Source organism: Odocoileus virginianus, chromosome 34 (genome assembly GCF_023699985.2).
Source record: "Odocoileus virginianus isolate 20LAN1187 ecotype Illinois chromosome 34, Ovbor_1.2, whole genome shotgun sequence".
Taxonomy (NCBI): Eukaryota; Metazoa; Chordata; class Mammalia; order Artiodactyla; family Cervidae; genus Odocoileus; species Odocoileus virginianus.
The window spans coordinates 14,939,342-14,963,819 of NC_069707.1; the positions used below are offsets into that span (position 1 = coordinate 14,939,342).

Genomic DNA, 24,478 nt, shown 5'->3' on the forward strand with positions numbered 1-24,478 from the left:
TGCAATGGTGAAGAATCTGCCTGCAATGCAGGAGATCCAGGTTCAATCCCTGGGCTGGGAAGATCCCCTGGAGAAGGAAATGGCAACCCACTCCAGTGTTCTTGCCTGGAGAATTCCATGGACAGAGGAGCCTGTCAGGCCACAGTCATGGGGTCATAGAGTCAGACACGACTGAGCAACTAACACATACCTAGTATTGGGGACAGTTTTCTTCCCACATTCTTATTACAATAAACCTTGATATGCCCCAAATTCCAATTTTTTTTCTGTAATATTAAGACAGAAAGTATTACAGAAGACTCTTGAAAGTCCCTTGGACTTCAAGGAGATCAAACCAGTCAATCCTAAAGGAAATCAACCCTGAATATTCATTGCAAGGACTGATGCTGAAGCGCCTATACTTTGGCCACCTGATGTCAACAGACTCATTGGAAAAGACCCTGATGCTGGGAAAGACTGAAGGTAGGAGAAGGGGACGAGATGGCTGGATGGCATCACCAACTCAAAGAACATGAGTTTGAGCAAGCTCTGGGAGTTGGTAAAGGACAGGGAAGCCTGGCGTGCTGCAGTTCACGGGGTCGTAAAGAGTCAGACACAACTGAGCAACTGAACAGCAAAAATAATATTAAAACAGGAGTGTGAAAGTTGGTCAAATATCCTGAAAATTATAAATACCAGTTTGTTCCAAAACTGAAAGTTTCCATATAATGTAGTATTTGATTAGATGTCATATCTTCTCTTGTAAAAAAAAAAAAAAGATCAATATTAACAGATTCACACTAAATTTAGTTAGATATATACAGCTGCCCAATTTTTATTTTTGTTTTAAATACGTGAATTTGAGAACATGTTCCATTGGTTTTTTTTTTTTTTTTTTTTTGGCCATGCTAAACCATGTGGGATCTTAGTCCTCAAATCAGGAGTTGAATCTGTGTCCCCTGCTTTGGGAGCTCGGAGTCTTATCCATCGGATTGCCAGGGAAGTCCCTCCCATTGCTTTAATAGTTACTACTGGCTTGTCCTACAGGAAGGTTCCTGGATCTCACTTAGAAGGAAAAAAAAAAAAATATATATATATATATAAGGTGAGGGTCTTGTGCAGGGGGTGGCCAAATGGCTTCTGTCAGGCAGAAAGGTGATGCCCAATGAGTGTGGATAGGAATCAAAGCAGCTGAGGAGGCGGCTCTCTCCATCAGCAATACCTAAAGGTGCCAAGAATGGGTACTTCCCTGCTGGCAATGGAAAAAACTGGTAGCCTGGAGACCTTGCCTTTGAACCATCTCCACAGCCACTAAAAAGAAACCACACCCTGCACCTTCCCTGGAACCTCTCACTCTCCGTTCCTGCCATTATCCCTGGTATTTTTGCCTGTGAAAAAGCCTCATTAATTTAACAGTGATATATTTCACTTCAATCTGCCTGCAATGCAGGAGACCCCGGTTCATTTCCTGGGTTGGGAAGATCTGAGGGAGAAGGGATAGGCTACCCACTCCAGTATTCTTGGGTTTCCCTGGCGGCTCAGCTGGTAAAGAATCCGCCTGCAATGAGGGAGACCTGGGTTCGATCCCTGGGTTGGGAAGATCCCTTGGAGGAGGGCATGGCCACCCACTGTAGTATTCTTGCCTGGAGAATCCCCATGGACAGAGGAGCCTGGCGGGCTACAGTCAAAGAGTCGGACATAACTGAGTGATTAGGCATAGCACATTTCATTTCGCCATCCTGTGAGAACAGCTATGTGTCTTTCCCCAGTTGCATTCTAGACATTTGAGTAAGTGAGTGAAAGTCGCTCAGTCATGTCTGACTCTTTGTGACCCCATTGACTATACAGTCTGTGGAACTCTCCAGGCCAGAATACCGGAGTGGGGAGCCTTTCCCTTCTCCAGGGGATCTTCCCAACCAAGGGATCGAACCTAGGTCTCCCGCATTGCAGGCGGATTCTTTACCAGCTGAGCCACAAGGGAAGCCCCATTTCAGACATTTAATAGGTCCCAATAACAGGAATCGAAAGTGGTATACAGTGGTTACAGACACAAAATCAGTCTCTTTGTTTTACAAATCTATCGCTTACTTTCCAAAATGAAGTGCACAGGAAACGAAGCTGGCACTCTGAACACTACTCTTCTCCAAATAACCCAACTCCAAAGCCCACCTTCTCTCTGTTCACCAGGGTTTTGTGGGATCTGCTGTGATAACTTTCTCTCAAGGACCTGAAAATATTCATGAGTCTTTTAAGGACCAAAATCTACACTTCTGATTTTAATGCAGCAATATCTGGACTCTGGGGACTATTTTTAAAGTCTTTATTGAATTTGTGCGATAACCCAAATGGACACTGACAGTGCAAACTAACACTATTTCTATTAATACAGTGTGGAGTACATTTGGTATGAGCCACCTGCTCTCATTTTATATTAGAGCTAACAAAAAATAAATTAAACCTCTAGTGTTTTACTTCCTTTCTGTTTTTAAACTAATTCTCTTTCATCCTAAATTCCCTCCCATGTTGACCTAGAAGTTTCTCAATAAGCTTAAAAAGGGAAAATATTAAAGAAAGTTTTTAGAAGTTGAAATGATCTTGAGGCTCCCTTGGTCGTCCAGGGGTTAAGACTTCGCCTTCCAATGCAGGGGGTGCAGGTGAGTTAAGGTCAGAAAACCAAACACAGAATAGAAACAATATTGTAACAAATTCAGAAATTCAGCAAAGACTTTAAAAAATGATCCACAATTTAAAAAATCTTCAAATAAAAAGAAGCTGAAATGATCTAAAACAGTCATCCTAACACCTCTTCATTTTCCTGTGCTCCCTTCAATGTTTAGCCACATACAAACACTTGTATTAGACAAGGTTCTGCATATTTTCCACATTTTGAAACCATAACCGCTTTCCCAAGTTGCTACAAATTCTCTTGTGTTCTTTAGAGACAAAGGATCAGGTGTACCTACCACACATAATTCACTTAACCCGTCTGTCAAAACCTCAAACAAGACACGATAAACATTTGTAACACATTTTATGGGACACAGTTTACCTTCCTTTGTATTATTTTTATTTGCTGAATTTCCAGAACCAGGTGCACTGGAACAAAGGATGTGAACACTCATATGTTTCCATGTGTTGCCAGACTGTTCTCTCTCTATATATTTTTAGCACAGGAATGGACTTTAAAGCATCTCATCAGGGTGTTTTTCTTCTATTCTATCAGAGGCCCTCCTCACTCCCTGTCCTTCCATAGATCCCGTGCCCTCTCCAGGGCACTGAGCTAATCTGGCTCTCCTCTTTATCCCCAGACGCTGTCACCACACCTGCATTTGAAAAAAAGACGTCATCCAGCATTTGCTTTCTAGTCTAACTCTTTTAGCTTCAGTCAGCTTGAGACATCTGCCTTCACTTCTGATGCAATGTGCTAAAACAACAGGCAACCCTTACCAGGAGGATCAATCAATTATGTTCATTCAACTGTTTGCATGACTAGACCACATTTACAAGGAGAGGGGCTGAATGACTTAGTTTTGTCAAATCTCTCATGAAATCCAGAGCCACCATCCATCTCCCCAAAATCTTATAGTTTAGGAACCCGAACAACAATAAAAGACCAAGAAAGGAAGAAAAAAGAACAGAAAAAGAAAGTTGATTATTAGATTTATTTTTAAATGAACCCAAGCTGACCCCTAACGATTACCAATTTTTTCTCACACAACTGTTGAGCAATCCATTCTAGGCCAAGAATAATCACCATTATCTGTGGTTCCTATGATAAGGGAGACTGACTGAGGGGGACGAAGGGGTAAGGAGAAAGAATGGCTTTTATATAGCTATGCATATACTAGTAGATTTTTAACAAACACTATTATTCTTTTAAACACAACACTTAATTATTTTTAAAATTCTTTTTAGGTTTTACATTTACATCTGTGATCCATTTTTTAAAAATTTATTTAACTGGAGGATAATTGCTTTACAATATGTGATCCATTTTGAGTTAGTTTCTATATATGGTGCAAGGTATGATCAGTTGTTATTGCTGGGTTTTTTTTTTGCACAGAAGTATTCAAATTTTCTTGCACCATTTATTGTTCTGCATCCTGTGTCACATGGGATCCTAGTTCTCTGACCAGGGCTCAAACTCATGCCCCTGCATTAGAAGGTGGAGTCTTAACCACTGGACCACCAGGGAAGTCTCCTGAACTGTACCCTTTAAATGGGTAAATGTATATTAGGTGAATTATATATTAATAAAAACTGGTACAGAAAGAAAAGAATGCTTTCATTTACATGTATAAATTTAACTTTGTCCTTAAAACATAAGCTTTTACTACAGATTCTATTTACTATACTCAAATTGAGTCTATATCATCCAAATAAATGAGATTTTTGAATTGGAATTAACTTCTTTTTTTACCAGAAATATTACATGCATATTTATATTATATAAAAATCTATCTTTAACATGCATTTGTGATTCCTGCTATCTTGATGAAGAATTTGTTGGCAAAAGAACCACCTAGAATTTTGCATTAAATATACAGCTTATTTCATGATGTTGGCAAGCAGAAGTAGTTAACTGCTTTAAATGTATATTATAAAACTAATAGGCTTTGTCTATTGTCCTTAAGGCCTGACGGCCAGTCATTTAAGTCTCCTTGCAGGACTACTCCTGGCTTGAGCTTCCTTCTTGGCGCCCTTAAGCTGTTGGGCCATCCTCCAAGCTCATGTTCTCTGTTCTCTTCCTCTCTGTCACCCAGTCCCTTCTGTCTCCCACTAGCTTTTCTCCCAGAACAGTCTCCTGTCCACCTGTCCTAAGTTGGAGACTGTATGGACCATCCAGGAAGACATCAGGGCAGATATAGAGTTGAGGTAGGTGGGTTCAGCTTGAAGGGATAAAAGACAATGAACAAGAGGTGTCCCTGGCAGAGAGATAATTTCAGGATTCAACAGCATGTAGATGTAATGGAAGCCAAGACGCTGCGTATCTCCCAAGAGCTCGTGGAGCAAAAGTGACTGAAGAAATAGCAACAGGAGATTAGTCTGTGTTGAACAGATGCACCAATGACCAGCCTTGTGTAGATACAGCTAAAAAAGATCCGAGTTACAGAAAGCCCAGGAAGTAAGGGGTGACTCTAGTTCAGGAAAGGGAAAGAGAAAGTGAGGTCGCTAGGTCGTGTCTGACTCTTTGCGACCCCGGGGACTGTAGCCCACCAGGCTCCTTGGTCCATGGGGACTCTCCAGGCAAGAGTACTGGAGTGGGTTTCTCCTGCCATTAAGTTATCCAGACTCTCAGAGAATCACCATGTGAGTCAAAGAGAAAATTTAAGAGAAGACTCTGGAAAAAGTCATATGAATACATTTTTCACCTATAAAGAGGAAATCTAAAGGTTAACAACTTCAATGAATAAACTGAATAAACTTTCAATGAATAAACTTTATATTCAGGCAAAGAAAATGGGTTTAGATTCTGAAGAATAAGGAAACCAAGACCCAAAAAACTTGTTAAAGCCTTAGACTTGAAGTTGTGAAAAGTCTTTTCAGCTTAAAAAAAGAAAACCAAAAAATTGTGGAAGGGGCTGAGGTCACCCTGTGGGATGTTTCCACCTGAGAAACACTCCTGATAAAGACTGGCTTCAGGCTTCCCTGGTGGTTCAGTGATAAAGAATCTTCCAGCCGAAGGAGGAGACAAGGCTTTGATCCTTGCTCTGAGAGATCCCACATGCCTTGGAGCAACCAAGCCCTTACGCCACAACTACTGAGCCCGTGCGCCAGAGCCTGGGAACCGCAACTACTGTGCCACAATTACTGAAGCCCGAGGGCCCTAGGGTCCATGCTCTGCAACAAGAGAAGCCACCGCAATGAGAAGCACCGCAACTAGAGAAAAGTCCTCACAGCAACAGAAGTCCAGCACAGCCAAAAATAAATAATAAATAAAATCATTTAAAAAAAAAAAAAAAGAATGGCTTCAACTGATAGAAATTATAAAATGCTTTAGGGATTTTTCTCTTTTTTGGAGGTAGGGAGAGGAAACAGAAAACAAAGAATTTCTAAACTTTATTTAATTCATACCAGATACTTGCTTGTTGAAAATGCCAATAAATCAAATGGTTGAATTTTTTAAGTCAACTGGATGTGTTTCTGCTTCAGATAGAATTCCCAAAATAAAAACCAACCTAAGAATGGAATAAGTGTATAGCCCAAACTATGTTTCTATACAAATATGATCAAGATGCCACAGTTTGCATTTATCTTAAGATGCCCATGGTGGTAGAAAGTTGACTTCAGTTATGTAGACATTTCTTGGAGGCCACGTTATTGCAGTTCATGCAAAAATATTTAAAATCAAACAAAGGCAATGAAAAGAGCTTCCTTGTATTGCTACATTCACTGACTGAATGAAAGAAAAATACATGAAAGAGCAAAAGAAAGCAGCTAACAAACTGTTGGTTTTTATCTTTTCCAGCCCTCAAGATGCAACGTGAGGAATAAATGATAATAAATACATAGGTGTGTAGTGGGGCAAAGAGAAAAGTCTGGAAGGACAGATACACCTGTAGATCTAGAGCCTCCTGCCCCGCCAACCCAGATCACAGAATTCCAGGTACTTCTACCATCTAATGGTATCCATAAAGCGGTCATACACAGAGGAAAATGGCTAGGAGCAGGAAGACTAGTCTGAAGACTAATGTTGCATTCTATCGCATGTGCCTGTGCTTAGTTTTAGTCGTTTCTGACTCTGCGACCCCATGGACTGTAGCCCATGAGGCTCCCCTGTCCATGCGGATTCTCCAGGCAAGAGTACTACAGTGGGTTGCCATCCCCTCCTCCAGGGGATCTTCCCAACCCAGAAATTGAACCCAGGTCTCCTGCATAGCAGGCAGATTCTATACCATCTGAGCCCCCAGGGAAGCTGAGACAAAGGTCTGAGGAAGCAGCTCTAGAACCAACGGGACTTCATGAGGCCTGCATGCTCCGCTGTTGCTCTTGAGTCGCTCAGTCATGCCCTACTCTTTGTGGCCCCACAGACTGTAGCCCACCAGGCTCCTCTGTCCATGGGATTTCCCAGGCAAGAACACTGGAGAGGGTTGCCACTTCCTTCTCCAGGGGATCTTCCCCACCCAGGGATCAAACCTGCGTCTCCTGCATTGGAAGCAGTTTGTTTACCACTGAGCCTCCTAGGAAGCCCCGAGGTGGCCTCAGTTCAGTTCAGCTCAGGCTCTCAGTTGTGTCCGACTCTTTCCGACCCCATGAATCACAGCACGCCAGGCCTCCCTGTCCATCACCAACTCCCAAAGTTTACTCAAACTCATGCCCATCAAGTCAGTGATGCCATCCAGCCATCTCATCCTCTGTCATCCCCTTCTCCGGCCCCCAATCCCTCCCAGCATCAGGGTCTTTTCCAATGAGTCAACTCTTCGCATGAGGTGGCCAAAGTACTGGAGTTTCAGTTTCAGCATCAGTCTGGCAAATGAAAGGAAAGAGCCAGTAAGACAGTGACACTATTCACTGTTCTGTAAGATGCTGAAGGCACTAGAAAGTTCCCTTATGGGAAGAAGAGGCAGGCAAAGGGGACAGAAGAAAACACTGTTTTTGAGGTGAACTTGTCCAACACATAGATGCATGTGGTGGATATAACTGGGTGTTAAAACCCTGGAAGAGGACAGTATCCCAGTAGGACAAAGCCCTGACCTGGATGGACAAATTAGCCAGGGAATGTTCCTTAGGGAGGATATGGAACAGGGTTTACACGGGTACAGTAGGACAGACAGATGATGTGCTGGGAGGTCAGGATGACCGAGCAAAATGGGAAGGAAGCAGATGGTGGTTTTAGGTGCCTGGCATTTAGTTGCACCCAAATGGAAGAGAAAAATGAGGGGAGATGATTCTTTAGGTCGTGACTTGCCTCCAACCCCAAGGAGCTCTTCCAGTCTGGCATCAGTTATCTTCCCATCCAGAGGGAATGGGAAGAATGAGGACAGGCTTTGAAATAACTGGATGGCCCACAAAGATAAATCATTTGCCATTTACTTGACAGCAGATAGAGTGATATATTCTAAAATAATACCTAGAGAGGCAGAAAGTCCCGGGATCTGAGGAGGGTCTAGTGTATCAGGAGCTGTCTCCTCCTCAGCATCACAGCCAAGGCCAGGTTCACATCACAGTGGTTTCATTCCCACCAGCCCCACCCCAAGGAGCTGATGAAACCAGGAGAAGACCTCAAGAGTCAGTGAATCGTGGGGCTTCCCTGGTGGTCCAGTGGCTAAGACACTGCACTCCCAGTGTAGAGCCTGGGTTCGATCCCCGATCAGAGAAACTAGATCCCGCATGCTGCAACTAAGACCCAGAACAGCCAAATAAATAATCTTTTTTTTTTTAAGAGTTAGTGAATCAAAAGTTTCATAAATATTTACTTTGTTGGCACCCTTTTAAAGTGGGAATGATACCACTTACTTCATAGAAGTTATGACTGAACAATAAGATAGGAAAAAGGATGGACAAGAGCCCTCCAAAACCATCTGATACCTAATAGTATTTAAGCCCAACAAACGTCAGTGAGCTGACAGTGAGACAAGGAACTGTATTTTTTTCATATTTCTACATATGCCTGATCCTTAAGGTTTAGGCCTTAGTTAATCCCCTACAGTTTTCACCCTTGTAATCAACCCAGAAACAAGCAGTCAAATAACTGTGGGAAGGGCCCTTGAACATGGGCAGAGGACACAGAACTGACAGTCAGGCTCCCCTTTCACTCACAGGACATTCACGTTTTGTGTGAGCATAAGCACAAAAAGTCACACTGAAGTAGGGGCCACTGCGTGGGGATAGTAACCATATTTCTATGTGAACTAATTTTTAAAATAAGTACAGTATTAGTAAAGGTTTACTAAGAAGCAGGAATCATCATTTTATGCCTAGATTGAGTTGCTCCCACTTAAATGGCCTGAAGCAATCTTACAAGAATATTGATTTTTAGGCTTTCCAAAGGAGCGACTTCCTTAAAAATTTAGCTTCGTTACACTCCCAGGATGCTGTTATTTGCTTTGATCAGACTCAAGGAAAAAATAAATCAGCGTGCGTCTCAGCTTCTTATCCGAAGCCGAAATAAGCCAGCTTGGTCAGCTCATAGCAAAGGAATCAGAGGCTTCGGGGATTTTTTCCCTCTTCATGACCATAAAAAGCAACAAGCGGGTGACATTTCCCTTTACTCTTATTTGCCAGAAGAAGAATTTGCAGCTCCATTCAAGAAGGCTCTGTTTTGACCTTCGCCTGATCTTCGTTCAAGTTCACATACAGTTACAATACCTCCAGTATTCACTGCAGGCGCTGGAGAGGGTTTGAGGAACACAATAATTTACAGCATTTAACTCCACAGTAGTCCAATTGTCTTTGGCCCCAGAAAATACGGTTAAGGGAGAGTTTTAGGACATAATGTCACTTGTGGTAGGATGTTCAGCCCTATGGGTAATCAATTAAGTGCCACAGAAATGGAGTTGATGGTTATTGGACTCACCACACATTGAAAATAAAAACTAAATCTAATATGCAAACTATCTAGATTATTTGAAAAATGAAGAGAACCCAAAGTATATTCAATTTCCAAATCTTCAGTGATCCTGCTGTTGCTCAATTTTCTACTTCTTTCTCTTTCCCTGCCACTCCCACCAAATACATCAGGAATTCTAGACATAACTTATTAAGGATATAAAAATATGAAATATTTCATCTTAGGATAATCTGAGGCATTTCCTAAATCATGTACATTTAAAAGCTGGGATATATCCCTTATTTTCATTTTAATCAGTGTAAGAATCTCTCTACATTTAGTTCATTTAAACGTTGCATATAAAAGGCAATCATTTTTATATGAATGAAATGAAAATCCATGCTGCTTGCTCCCTTCGCCCAAAAGAGAACAAAATTCCTTAATATCTCAGGATTATTCTCTAGGTCTCAGATTTGAAATAAAGTTAAGTCCTCACCTCCATCCTAACAAATGGAGATGTAGATCTCAATTAATTACTGGTTTCACACTGCCAGTTTCAATTAATGCAGAAGTCACACACTGGTATTCAAATTCTCCAAGGCAGAGCCGCAAGATACCTCTTTTGGCTTCTCACAATCACTGTTTTCTAATTGTGCCTTCACTAGCCTGGCATTTCCCAGTTGCATTTGGGTAAAGATGCATATTCTATGTCCCCTTTGGGAGAGACATAATTAATAATAATATATTAAAGTTTCTGCAAAAGTCCTGTAGTTAAAAAATGAAAACTTTTTGATGTGGACCATTTTAAAGTCTTTACTGAATTTGTTACAGTATTGCTTCTGTTTTATTTTTTGTTTTCAGGGTCACATGGCATGTGGGATCTTTGATCCTTGGTTCAAGGATCAAACCCCCATGCCCTCTGCATTGGAAGGCGAAGTCTTAACCACTGAACCACCAGGGAAGTCCTCCAAAAAGAAATCTTTAACCCAACTTCTCCTAGACTATTTTTCACTCAGTATTTCTTCTAAGATGGTGAGGTTCTCTCTTGCCCCCTTATTTTATTACTTTTACTACTTAAAAATTATTTATTTCCTTGCCTCCTTCTCCTAAGCATCTTCATTCTTCAGCAATTCACCATAAATTCCATTTCCTCTGTCTTAGTTTGATCACTATGAAAAATTACCATAAACTGAGTGGCCAAGATGATAAACATTTATTTCTCAGAGTTCTGGAAGCTGGAAATCCAAGATTAAGGTGCAGGCTGATTTCGCTCTCGCAAGAGTTCTCTACCTGCTTTGTAGAGGGTACCACTTGAGGGTGGGGAGGGGATGTAAGTGCTCTGGTGTCTCTCTCTCTTTTTTTTTGGTGTCTCTTCTTAAAAGGGCACTAATTCCTTAATGAGGGTTCCACCCTCATGACCTAATTACCTCCCGAAGACTCCATCTCCTAACACTATCACACTGGGGATTAGGGTTTCAACATATGAATTTCTAGGGCACACTCAGTCCATAGCTTCCTCTGTGCCACCTTTCTTGGTACCCCAGTATGTGCACTCTCTCGCCTTTGAGCCCTGTCATATTAGTGCCTCTTTGTCTGGCGCTCAGCTACAATTCACGGCAAGAAGTGGTTTCCACAAATTTAAGTCCACAAGAGACTGTGGGCGCTATGGCCACACACAGGGGATCAGGGGGTCCCCACTGTCCTTAATCCTGGTGGCAAAGACAGACCCCCAGCTCACTTAAAAAATACTCCAATTTTCCTAAATATACTTAACACATCATCTGCCTATTTATTCACTCTTTTTTTGTTTCATCTGGCTATATGGAATTTATTTATTTGTTTCTTTACTTAAAACATTTTTAAAATAGGCAAAATAAATATTTGCTTATTTATTTTGCATCTTTAAAACATTTAAATGCAAAATAATTTTTGCAGTATTTATTTTGCACTTTCAAAACATTTTTACTCCAGGATTGTGCAATTAAGGAAAAACACTTATCACTTCTGTGATTTTCTTTTTCTTTTTTTTACTTCTGTGATTTTCTGGTCACTCATATATAGCACTGTGAAAGTCACTCAGTCATGTCCTACTCTTTGCAACACCATGACTGTAGCCCACCAGGCTCTTCTGTCCACGAGAGTCTCCAGGCAAGAATACTGGAGTGGATAGTTGTTCCCTTCTCCAAGGGCTCTTCCCAACCCAGGGATTGAATCCAGGTCTCCCACCTTGCAGGTGAATTCTCTACTGTCTGAGCCCATCTACAGCCCTAGCTCTTTATTTTTGGTGTTGAGAGAGCACACCCATATGGGGAATCTGTTACTTTTAGTCCAGCCCTCCTAGAGACTAACAAGTTAATTTAGCCATCTAATTTGCCTAAGACTAAAGAAGCCTGAGTAAGAAATTAGCAGGGATCCAGTGATCACAGGGACTGCTTGAGAAATTTTCTCTGACAAATGTAATGCTTTAAACCATGACCTACTTCCCTGAATACTTCAGCATTCTTTGAATTCCTCCCTGTCCTCGAGGACTGTTTATCGGGCACAGTTCCAGAAGTGACTTGAAACCTCTGTCACTGTTGCAATTCTAGATAACATAGTGGGTGCTCTTAGCTCCATTTAGGACAAAAACCTTTTGAGCACTTTGAAAGACCTTAGTGTGTCTTTAATAGCAAAAAGTAATAACAAAAGAACAATCGACCTGCATTTTAATCAAAGCAAAACAAATTTCCTATATTGTAAGCAAAACAGACAGATCTAACACTGCCATCAAACTGAATTTAAAGGAAACAAACTCCTGAAGGTTAAAAAAAAAAATCAGTTATAAAACCAAATTAATTTGAGTTTTGCCCTCCTGACTGTCAAGTATTTTTTGTTTAAATTTCATATACTAAAAAAATAAATAAATTTCATATACTAGCTTTTGTCAGGATTGGAGGGAAAAAACCTTAATAATCAGGACTGATTTAGTAAAGTTTACTGGTAACATTTTCCACTGCTTTTCAGTAACTGACTTCATATAAAACAGAGCAGAACAAGAACAAAAATTTCCATTCAGATATTTAGATTATAACACTACAGGAGTCAGGAACTCATGTCTAAATGTTGGTTAGATGCGTCTCTGAAATTAAGAAAAATTCATCATAGAAAAACTGTCTAATCCTTAGCAGTTTCTTGTAGATTGCAATCCTTGTACATATTCATTGCAAATTTAACCACATCTAAGGCTGAACTTTGCATAGCATTCAGGATTACAGGTGTGGAATAAGACTGCTTTACATACATACCCAAGTGAAGGATAATTTAAAACAAATGTTCCTTAAGAAGCATTATACAAGCAGTTTGTTACCATAGTGAAAAAGTAGCACCCAGAACCGAAAATGCAAAAAAATTAAAAAAAGCTAAGCACCATAACATACACAAGCATTGTTTTATGTTTTGTTATTGCTTTATGCATCATAGCAATATGTATTTTAAAGAGCAAGTAAAACGATCAAGGATGTAATGAAACATATCTTCAATAAGGATGGTCAATATCAGGAGTAAGGACAGAAAATTGATCACGAGGCAGACAAAACCCAGAGCCTTATGTAATGGCTCGATTCAATAAGAAATCATATGCTCAGACATGAAGAAAAATAGCAAACCATAAATCGTCCTCCGAATGACACACCAGAGGGCATACACTGGAGGTGGAAAAAATTGCGAAGAAGAAATGTCTTCTTTGAAAGTGAAGATAAACATTCCCCAAGCCACCTAGATTCTTTGCCTACAAATGGAAGAGATGCTAGTCAACCATCAGCCTCTTCCATTTTTACGTGGACCCAGATGCGGGGATAAGCTAGTCACTGTCGCCTGATGAAGCAGTGACCCAATGGCTATTCAACCCAATGCCATTTGTTTTATCGAGTCTTCTCTTTGATTATCATTCACTGGTTCCACCTTCTCCCCAGCCACCACTCTCAGCTCCTCTGGTGCCATCAGCTCTTATCCTGTGATATTAACCTTCCCTGGGGGCTCCCCACTCCACCAACCTGGATTGCTCACAGCGCCTGTGATCTGGGCTGACGCAGGTCACTACTCAGAGACACGCTATTGATCTCACGGATGCTCTCTGTCTGTTGTTTTCCTAGACTCTGATGCAAACGTCTTCCTTACATTAAAGGAGCGGGGGGGAGGGGCTATAACTGTCAAGTGACACTTTCTCTTCTAAAGATACACCTGGTGTAAGTTGTTTGGCATGGTTGGCTACAGCGATAGACAACTGAAGCCGACATCAGGAGGGGAACTTCCTCGTCTACTGGAGAAACTGGAGCACTCCACATTTCGAGCCTTGAAGTCTCAGCTGTTTTTGGCTGCCCCTGTGCTGAGAATACACTTTGCACCCATCCCATCGCTCAGGTTAATATCTGCCCCCCACGTTCCTAGGGGTGTCCTCTCTGCTGAGTGTGAAAGGGTCTGCCTCTTTGCTTTCTTTATCTCAGAAGCCTCCACTTGGACGGCTCTCTGCAGCCTGTGCGGCTCTTCCCATAACTGCCTGCAATTCTATGGTCATCTTCCCATTATTCTCTCACAAACATTCAGCTCCTTCATATGCCCTGTGCCTTCCGGCCTCCTGACTAATATGGCCTTTATCTGCTTGTGACACTTGGCAAAACCGCCTTTTCTTTGTACATCAGCTATCCAGACAATTCACTAAACAGACACGTACCAACTAATGGCAGTTCTATTGCCTGCCCAACTTATTTAAATCTTTGTTATTGAATCTTTCCTCTAAAGCTGGAGTCCCCAAACTCTGGGCCCCGGACGGGTATCTGCTGTCAGATCAGCGATGGCATTAGATTAAAAATAAAGCACACACTAAATGTAATGTACTTGAATCACCCCCAAACCATCCCCATTCCCCACCCCCGGTCCGTGGAAAAACTGTCTTCCACGAAACCAGTCCCTGGTGCCAAAAAGGCTGGGGACCCCATACCTCACCTAGATCATGAGGTGCTCAAGAATAATGCTGTGTTATTTACCTCCTGAAGCATCTAGAACCAGGGCCTTTCATAGCGTAAATCATTAGGAAATACCCAAATGATTATTTGTAATGAATATTATTATATACCAAGAAAACAAATTCACTTCTGAAGACAACACAGGCTCCCCACTTTTTAGTATTTATGTATATATTCTCTGGTGGCTCAGACAGTAAAGGATCTGCCTGCAATGCGGGAGACCTGGGTTCGATCCCTGGGTTGGGAAAATCCCCTTGAGAAGGGAACGGAAACCCACTCCAGTATTCTTTCCTGGGAAATCCCAAGGACAGAGGAGCCTGGCAAGCTACCTACCATGAGGTCACAAAGAGTTGGACACAACTGACCAACTAACACTTTCCTTTTCACTAAACTTACCATAGCCATGAGATCAGGGCAAGCCCTAACGGTGCCTGAAAATGTAGAATGTAAAAATATTTCAAACCACGGATCTGCCGTTAGAATCGATTAGATTTTTAGCCACTCTCTTAATGCTTTTAACTCTGTATACAAATAAACAGAGTATGAAAAATTTTAAAGTAAAAGAAAATCAATAAACATATATGTGAATACGGAAACTTGAGACTATTTAATCAATGGTACTGGAACAACAGTGACCAGTATGGAAAATGAACTTAGACCTCTTCCTCTTGACAGAAAATAATCCATTTTAGTGGATCGAAGAGACGGATACATGAAAGGGAGCGCTTTGACTTTTTTTTAAGCACCAAGTTCTTGGGTTCCTCTCTTCTTTGCATCCCCAGTTCCAGGAATCCAGGAGCCAGTAGAGAAATGTTAATGAAATCAAGCCAGAACAGCAACTAAGTGGTGCAGAAAGCCAGACAGCCCTATTCTGGGCTCCTCCTCAACGACTTGGTTAGGTGTTAAGATCTCTTCACCCGACATTCGGACCAGCCAAAGGCCATAAATGAAGCCAACGCTGCTGCTGCTAAGTTGCTTCAGTCGTGTCCGACTCTGTGCGACCCCATAGACGGCCCATCAACTCAAGCGATGTTTCCAATATAATAAATGAGGGACGACGGTTAAAAGGCATCAGGTGGGAACAAAAAAGTGAATGCTGACAAGTAGATCCTGGCTCAGAGAAAAGAAAAGAACATTTGATTCCATACCAGGGCTTCCCTGGTGGCTCAGAGGTTAAAGCGCCTGCCTGCAATGGGGGAGACCTGGGTTCGATCCCTGGGTCGGGAAGATTCCCTGGAGAAGGAAATGGCAACTGACTCCAGTATTCTTGCCTGGAGAATCCCATGGATGGAGGAGCCTGGTGGGCTATAGTCCATGGGGTCGCAGAGTCCAACACGACTGAGCGACTTCACTTTCATTTACCCTGAAGAGTACATTCCATTAAGAACAATACTATTTATACTAGCAGCATGTCTGGTTTCAAGACAGCAGAATAAAGGAGAGAAACTATGTCGGGGAGAGGTTTCCCTTTATTTTCGCCCCCTTACTCTTCTGAAACCCTCTCTGCCACCCACACAAGCACCAGCATCGCTCATGGTATGCTGCCGTCACCTCTGCTGGGCCTCCCTCAGCTCCGACACCCCGTAACCCGCTTCCTCCAGACAATGGTGACCACCCCAGACAGATCAGGACCCCGGATGAGCATCAAGGCTACAGAATCTCAGATGCTGGAATGGCCTAGGATTCTGATAGAATGATCTAGAAGGGGGGCGGGTGGGGTCTTTAAAAAGCTCCCCAGGTGATTCAACTACACAGCCAGGTTTGGGAACCACAGAAAATGTAATCTCTCTGGACACCCACAATTTGCATGCCTGCATATAACAAACAGCAGATGGGCCACTGATTTATAGTAATCTCCCCTTCCTAAAATTTGGCTTCTCTCATTTACACAACATCATGAAGAAACTGCAGGGAAGACAAAAACCTTTGATCTTGAATGAATACTCTCATTAAGAGAAGCCTAAGTGTCCGGGAAAGACGTTGTAGTTTCCAGTGCTTTGAACACCTACGTTTTTCTGGGAAAACATATTTATTCCAGTTAACAGAGCCAGGCTGTCATTTGTTATGAGAACTGAGAACGGCGCCCAGGGGAGGGGACTACTGTTTTCCCAGGAAGTGAATTTCTACTGCCCACAATTCCTGATTCCAACATTTCATGGATCAGATGTATGAAGAAATTTCTGGCAACTGGATGATTTTAGATTGTTCCCAGAGGAGACATTTTTAAATTGATAGCTAAAGAAGTAGGTCATTGCAAAGTCGATCCAAGCAAATAAAATTAAAGCCAGTTTACTAATTTGGGAAGGAAAGGGAACAATACCTCAGCCTTGTTTTTATTCTAAGCTTGTTATTTCCCAATTCTGATTAATTTCTGGGAGGGGAAAGTCTTTTAAAATTAACTATGTTCCCAGGTGGCTCAGTGGTAAAGAATCCACATGCCAATGCAGGAGATGCAGGTTCAACCCCTGGGTCACCAAGATCCCCTGGAGGAGGAAATCGCAATCCATTCTAGTATTCTGGCTTGGAAAATCCTATGGATGGAGGAGCCTTGTGGACCACAGTTCCTGGGGCCACAAAGAGTCAGACACGACTAAGTAACTGAGAACTCAACAGGTAAACCAACTATCCCCTATAATGTTCTGAAAGCCAGTCCAGTTCCCCTGATGAAGTGCTGACCAGAAGAAACGCATATGATCAATACATCTGACAGGGCACTCAACTTCATAACTAAAAATGCACTGAGGGAATCCCAGGTGCCAACTGAGGTACAGATTGGAAATATTAGAAAATCTGCTATCCACTGAGGCAAAGGCATGGGAAAGTGAGTGTCGATCTGCACAGAGTAGGAATGCAAAGTGGCTGAATCTCTTTGGAAAGTAAATTTAGCAAGGATTATCAAAATTTTTAAATGCACAGAAATCCTATGATCCAGCAACCCTACTTTCAGAAATCTCTCCGAGAGATACATTTGCACACATACAAAGACGTCTGAATGAAGATAGTCCCTGTGCCAATTTCGTATAACAAGACTAGGAAAATCTAAATACATACACAGGGGATTGGTTAAATCATTGTGGTACTTCAATCCGTAAGTGAGAAATTCACGTATCCAATAAGAACGAAGGGAGATCTTTATATCCTGATATGAAAAGACAGCCAAACCCTAGAGTTGCAGAAATTATGTGTTAGGATCTCATTTGTTAAAAGGAAAAGACATCGCTATTCTTATTCATATACTTGCACAGGCATAAAGATTTTAGAAGAATATGCAAGAAACAACCAACATTGATTTCAAACTGTTGTTAACAGTGAATACTTCAGGGGTGCGAGGAACAGGATACTTTCCTTTTTTTATCATCCTCTACAAATTATAAGTTCTCAACCATTAACATTTTTAGAAAAACAAACATTAAATGAATCTTGTTTGCAATGACTTTAAATAAAAATCATTTTAGGGACTTCCCTGGTGAACCAGTAGCTAAGACTTTGGCTCCCAACGCAGAGGTTACCGGCTCAATCCCTGATCAGGGAACTAGAACCCACAAGCCGAAACTAACAAGCGTATGCACGTGGCAGCTAGGAAAAAAAAGTTCCTCTGTTCTGAAATGAAGATGGAAGATTCCGAGTGCCACAACTAAGGCATAGCATAGCCAAATAAATAAATAAATCATTTTAATAAGAGTAAGCAAGTGCTTTTGATCATCTTTTAATAAACCCTTTATGATTCAAGAATGATGCTGTCAGGCCTACAGTCAGATTTAAATAAGTAAACTTAATTGTTCATAATAAGAAATATAAATGTATATATAACTGAAATTATATATAGCTGAAATTATTACAGATTAATATCTTCACCTTAATCCTTTTATTAGATGTACTAACAGGTAGGATCACAGGTATAAATCCCTACTCTTACATTCTTTAATAAGGTACTAACTTGCAGGAAAATGGCCCAAAATCTAAACAGACAAGACAAATAATTATAATTATAGATTTTAAAATAGTTTATTGAAAATAAGCTTTCATATTCATAAGATATAATGCATCTCCCTCCCAAACCCAGCTTTTTTTCATATTTTTCTATTAAATTACTTTAAAATGAAACTTCTAAATTATAATTTTTTAAGGTATGAGAGAACTAAGAATTAACTCCAAGGATATTTAGTTTTATAGTTTTCATGCGCTAAAAGTACCGATGTATTTATCTCACATCGCTAAGTGCTGTAAGTTCTAATTTCTCACTTCTTGAATGACTATAACCTAAAGAATTGCTATTTAGCTGATTTTCCTTTCGTTGGTATTCTGTAACACTGAACAGGTGTTAAAAATGATAAAGAAAATGAAATCATTTCATAATGCCTTTTAAAACAGAACTTTTTTTCCATTTTATCAATTATCCTATAAGATACCAAACTGGAATCATCCTTTTAATGTAGTCTAAAGTGATCCTGGCACAGAGATTAGTGGATACACAGCGAATTCAGAGAGGATGCACATTTGAAGGCTGTCCTTAGCCCAGGGAAGTATTTCAAGTGGAAATCTCTGCTGATCTGACACGTCTAAGAGCCTAAAAGCCTATAATGGATTCAAGGGACAGCAATGCAGCCCTCACCAGCTCTCAGACCTAAATGACCATCCTCACACCCACAACTCCAACCTCCAGACTGGGTTCTAGTCAGCAAGTAGCACCTCTTATGATCTGAGGGAAATTCATACGAGCACAGGCAGCCACACCCAGAAAACATCACTCTGTTTACATATAATTCTCTTGAAATCTTAAATTCTGGCCAAAAAAAAACCCAATGAGATAATCACATGACAGCCATCTCTAGTCCCATCTCTAGTCAACACGGGGCAAGTGGGACAGAGCACATACCCTAGGCTGGGACGGGAATTAGGAAAATCCAACTGGCTGAATCAATTGTCTGTTTAATGCACAAAAGATAGCGACTTCCTTAACTCAGGACAATAGATTCTTGTATTTGCATACATCTATTTGAGTCACAGCCTTTGCAGCCAAATGGAGCCACAGCTTGAAACACTGACAAGGGTCTCTGTCTCCTCACCTGCCAAGGAGGTAGGCCTTACACTGTTGAACTGAGAACTGTTTCATTTCCAGCTCTAAGTCACTAAACAGAAAAGACAAAAAGGTTAATTTGGAGGATTTGATTGTCCAGATTTAGCCTGGAGCTTGGCTCCAGAAATCCAGAAGTGTCAGAGAACAGGAAGTTCGTCACTGGCTAACCCCACCCAGTGCTGCTACCTGAAAGAAAGCAGCAATTGATGAATAACATTAGGCTTTGTTTACCACCTGTGTTCAGGTGATCTAATCTTCCTGTCCCCTGCAGAGATCAAAATGGCAAACTCTCAAAATTTAACCTGGAAAATCAAGCCATTTTGCTTCACAATTAACATATAAAGATTGTAAAAGATTGATTGGAAGATAAGACTCTTTTCATTTCCATTAAAATACATCACAGATAAAATCAGGATTTGTCTCAGTGCATCTGAATGTTAGGCTTGGGTAATCAAGTTTTACCAGTGGGGGAGAAAAAATCTGCTAATAGCCTTTAATTAATGATCAGCATTCTGCTAGAGGGAGGGGGATATATTAGTCTAAACCTCCCCAGATGTCCACAGACCCAATCAAAAAAGCTCAAGATGTAATTCATCACTTAATTCAATGTATGAAATGATCTCATTTGAGTCACTTGCATTTATCATGCATTTGTCTACTTGAGATTAAAGGCACTTTGAAATGCAATGGTAAACAAGCCATTCTAAAGAAAAAGAAAGCTGAGTTCCCAAATCTTAGTTTTCTGCTAGATAGTCACCTGGTCTGAGAATAACCAGAACTGATGTTGACTGAGTCACTATCTGATAAAGTGAGACAGATCATAATGATAAAGTCAAAGAAAAAGTAGATGGTTGTTTATCTGTTATACCCCAATACAAAATTAAAAGTTTAAAAAGAAAGCAGATGGACCAAGACTGTCTCCAATCAAAATCAAGGTGCCAGGATCATCCTACATGCCAGCCACACACTCCATACAAGGAGCATCACCTGTTATGAGCAAACCCAGGTACGGTCCCTGCCTTTGTGGATCATTCGAAGCAGCCAGAACACTTATTCATCAAGTCACTAAACCCACAGACATGGAAACTGCTGGCAAGAAGGTTCCATGGTGCTATGGGAATCCAGAATGGCAGATGAAATTACTCAGAGGTCCGAAATTAGGGTTGAACAGGGTGAAGAAAGGGGACAGAAGCTACATGCTGAATCATTCTTAATTAGAGAGTCCTTTTGAAAAGACTTAGGTCTTCAAAACTTGAGTAATAATTTTGCTAGTCACAATGAAAAACTACACGTTTTCTAACATGTACATGTAAGTGTATTGATTTGTCTCCAAATTGATAACTGGGCAGTCTGCCAGAAAGTTCAATGATATTCAGGATGTCATTTAAGTAATTTTTTAAAGGAGATCATCTCACTGTTTCAAGATGGTTGTGACTAGGAAAGAGGAAGAAGGATGATGTTATGGAAGGAAGATAAAGAGAACAGAAAGGAAGCAATATTTTAAATGAATACACAGAAGTTTATTGGGAAGAGAATAAGTATCATATCTTAGTGTGAACTGTTACTAAGACTTGAAGGGCTGGTAAAAGCCAAAGAAAAAAATGTTCCCCAACTGCAAGCTTTTAGCAATTATGCCTTAAAATTACTTTCATTACTGGACTCTAAATACTGGTTATGCAGCCATTTTGACAGTAGTTGACATCACAAAGTGAGATACAGTGAATATTAAAGCATAACTGAGGCACTTCCCTGGTGGTCCAGTGAAGTCTGGACACTGAGCTCCCAATGGGGGGTCCTGGGTTTGATCCCTGGTCAGGGAACTAGATCCCACATGTTGCAGTTAAGATATGATGCAGCCAAATAAATACATACATACATAAAACTGAGACCTCAAAAGGATAGATTTCTTGAGCATATCTTAGAGAATCTAGGCATTCCAGGCACAGTAGCTACTTGCAAGCATCTACAGCTCTAGGGACCATGGGTTTTACAAGGAGGTATGTTAATGACTAGAGGTAATCTAGTTAAAAGCAGTCTCTCCATCCAAGCTAGACTACCACAGCTAAAAGGTCAAGGCGATGAGATCATAATTCTGTGATTTTTACCTAGATTTCAGGGTTTTTTTTTTTTTTCCGCTTACACTATAAGTATCTATACTTCCTGAGATAGCTCTTAAAGGTCCTCAAGTACTCTGTATATTCTTAAATTTGACACGTTTCTTTTTTCTTTTTAAGTATTAAGCATGGTTACCCACATCTCCCCATAAAAGTATCATAAAACGGGTGGGGTGAAGCCTGACTAATGAACATACATGCTGGAAAACAGATCTAAAAAACAACGATCTGAACAAGTCACAATCTTGGCGGCTGCAGTTGCCAAGAATAAATATTGCAGCCTCGAAGACCTAAGACTATAAAATGCAAAATGTCTAGGACGTTCAGCACTGCCTCCATAGACCGGAATAGACAGGGACTACTCCCTTACGCCTTCGACTGCATCCTTTGAGAACTTCTAACTACTCCGGTATTTGTTTATCCCACTGAGTCCAGCGAACTGCGCGAAAAGGAGGACGCCGCCGTGTTTGCGAACCCTGTCATTCCTTTTGGAAATGCCGCATCGGCTCAGGTTTTCTTTGGCGGCGAGTGAGCTACACCCCAGGCTTTCTCTGCTTCGGGAAGGCGGTGTTGTCTGCTTCAGCCGCCTGCCGCAGGAGGACTGGGTACCAAACCCGGTCGCTCCAGACAGAGCCGGTAGCAAGGACAGTGCGCTGCGGGGAACCCACGGGTGGCGGAGTCGCCAGGCTGCAGCACGCGTCACGGCCCAGCAGCTGACTTCCCGCATGGGGAGACGGGGTGGGGGGCTCGACACGTCTGGCCGGGGGTCAGGGCTCCGCAGACACCCCCCCCACCCCCACCCCCACCCCCACCACAGGCAGCTCGCCGGTGTCGGGCTGGGTCGCACCACCGGAAGAGCGTGGAGAAAGGCTGTTAGCGGCGGGCAGCGGGCGAATTTTATTACTGCGGATGGCGCAGTCGCCTCCCCTGGAGACCCACGACAAAGATGCAAGTCCCCCTGGCCGCGCTCGCGGATCCTTTGGTCCCGCCCCGGCGCTAAAACCCTAAAAAGCCTAGAAAGAGGGATTGAGGCTCGCGAGTTTGCAGATAGGCTGGACCGGCCGGGAAGTTACTGCAGGCGAAGATCGAGGAGACCTCCCCCCTCCCCTCCCCCCCAAAGACCCCCGCTGTCCCGCCCCCCCTCCTCCTCCGGGCAGGTGGCCCGGAGCGCGCCTACCTTGGTGGCGGGGTCCGCAGGGTCGATGGCCGGGTCCCCCGGCGTGCCGGGCGCCGCCTCCGCCGCAGAGCCGCCGCCGCCGCTGGGCTCGGGCTCGGCGGGCGTCGCGCTCCCCGCCTCCGGCTGCTCCGGGCTCCGCTGCTCGGTGGAGCTCCCAGCGCCCATGGCTCGTCTGCGGTTCTCCGGTGGCTAGTCGCTCGGTGAACGCCTTCCCCAAATCGCAGGGACGCGGAGAAGAGCCAGAAGCCGTGCACTAGCAAAGTCCCAAGAGCGCCTCAGTCTCCCGCCGTGCTCCTCCGAACCCGCCCAGACTGCGAATGAAGGAGACGCGCTCGCGGCAAACTCCTTAAAAGAAAAAAAAAAAAAAAAGCCACCTCTTTGCCTCCTCCTCCTCCCCCTTGTTTTTCCCTCGCTTCATCACATGAGCGCAGCCCCAGACACGCCTTGCAGCAGCATCTCCCCCCAGGCTCCTAGGACCCGACGAGCAGCCGGAGCCCTGGCGAGCCGCCCACCTCGACCCCCAGGGCGCCTCCCATTCCTGTATCAGGACAGGAGCTAGGGGTCCACCCATAGGTGCCTCCCCGAAAGTGAGGGGAGAACGAGAAAAGGGAGCCCCCCCCCAGGGGAGATCGGAGTCTCGGGGGGGCGGGCGGTATTAAATGATGGATGACCTGAGGCAAGGCTTCTGCTGCAGCCCACTCTCAGCTCGCCCAGATGCGAACCTAGATCCCCGTTTTCCTTCCTTCGGAGTGCTTGCCTCTAAACGTGCGTTTCTGCCTTCTCGCCGGGAGCCGGAGAAAGGCAAGCGCTCCTGGGCTCCGCCGGAGTCTGACCATATTAGGGCACCTCACGTGGCAGGAGCAGGGAACCAAGAGGTTAATGCAATCAGACCACGTATGAGGTGGGCCAGGCGGCCCCACGCTCTCCTATCACCCAGAACAAGTGATATCAGGCGATGCCATCGGCAACACCGCTCCCCTCCTTCCCCGGGGAAATTGGGGAAGTGAGACTGTTACTGGAAATGTGCCTGTCCTTAAGAGCATGATGCTGGGGTCCAGGCCACCTCTCGCTTGCGGACGGCTGAAACAGGATCATTTGCCGTCAGTGTTTCTCCATAGATAAAGACTTTCCATAATAACAGCCTCAGGGCCTTGCATCCTGTCCCCTCCTACTCCTGAAAAGAAGGCTTGTCTGAATATAGCAGGCAGTCGGTATATATTTGAACTAAATGAAAATGTTAACGGAATCACCCGGGAAGTAAGCATGAATGCAGTGGGGCTGAAAAAAAAAAATTAGCCCAGTTTTAACCGGCAACTAGGTGCCTCGGTTTTCACAGAATCTCATTACAAATGAAGAAACTTGTGGAAAATTGCCCATAATACTAGATACATATCCAGATTTGGGACTCAGTGGTAGGAGAATTGATGTAAACAGCAGTTGGGCACCAGGATATCTGTGCCTAATTAATTACATGTAGTAAAACGGCCCCGGGAACCATAGGTTAGTTATCCAACATACGATTTTTCTGAATTTATCATTTTATCTGAAAGGAGTACATAGCGGCCACTTTCTCTGGAATCTGTCATTTAAGAAGCAGTCTATTTCTAAAATGGTTGGTTTTCCGAATTTTTAAGCATTTCA

The 24,478-nt window shown here is 42.7% G+C and overlaps 1 protein-coding gene across 2 annotated transcripts in view; it reads right to left on the reverse strand.

Annotated features, from left to right (window-relative positions):
- Positions 1–23,648, reverse strand: part of AKAP12 (A-kinase anchoring protein 12) — a 105,699-nt gene extending 82,051 nt beyond the window's left edge. The window contains exons 1-2 of one of the 2 annotated variants that reach the window (XM_070461658.1): positions 23,560–23,648; positions 22,838–23,182 (exon numbers count right to left, since the gene is read on the reverse strand). In XM_070461658.1, the coding sequence (XP_070317759.1) occupies positions 22,838–23,002 (165 nt within the window). In that variant the 5' untranslated portion in view covers positions 23,003–23,182; positions 23,560–23,648. Of the gene's footprint in view, positions 1–22,837; positions 23,183–23,508 lie in introns of both variants that reach the window. The other variant, XM_070461657.1, reaches the window with a different exon arrangement.
- Between the last annotated feature and the right edge of the window lie 830 nt (positions 23,649–24,478).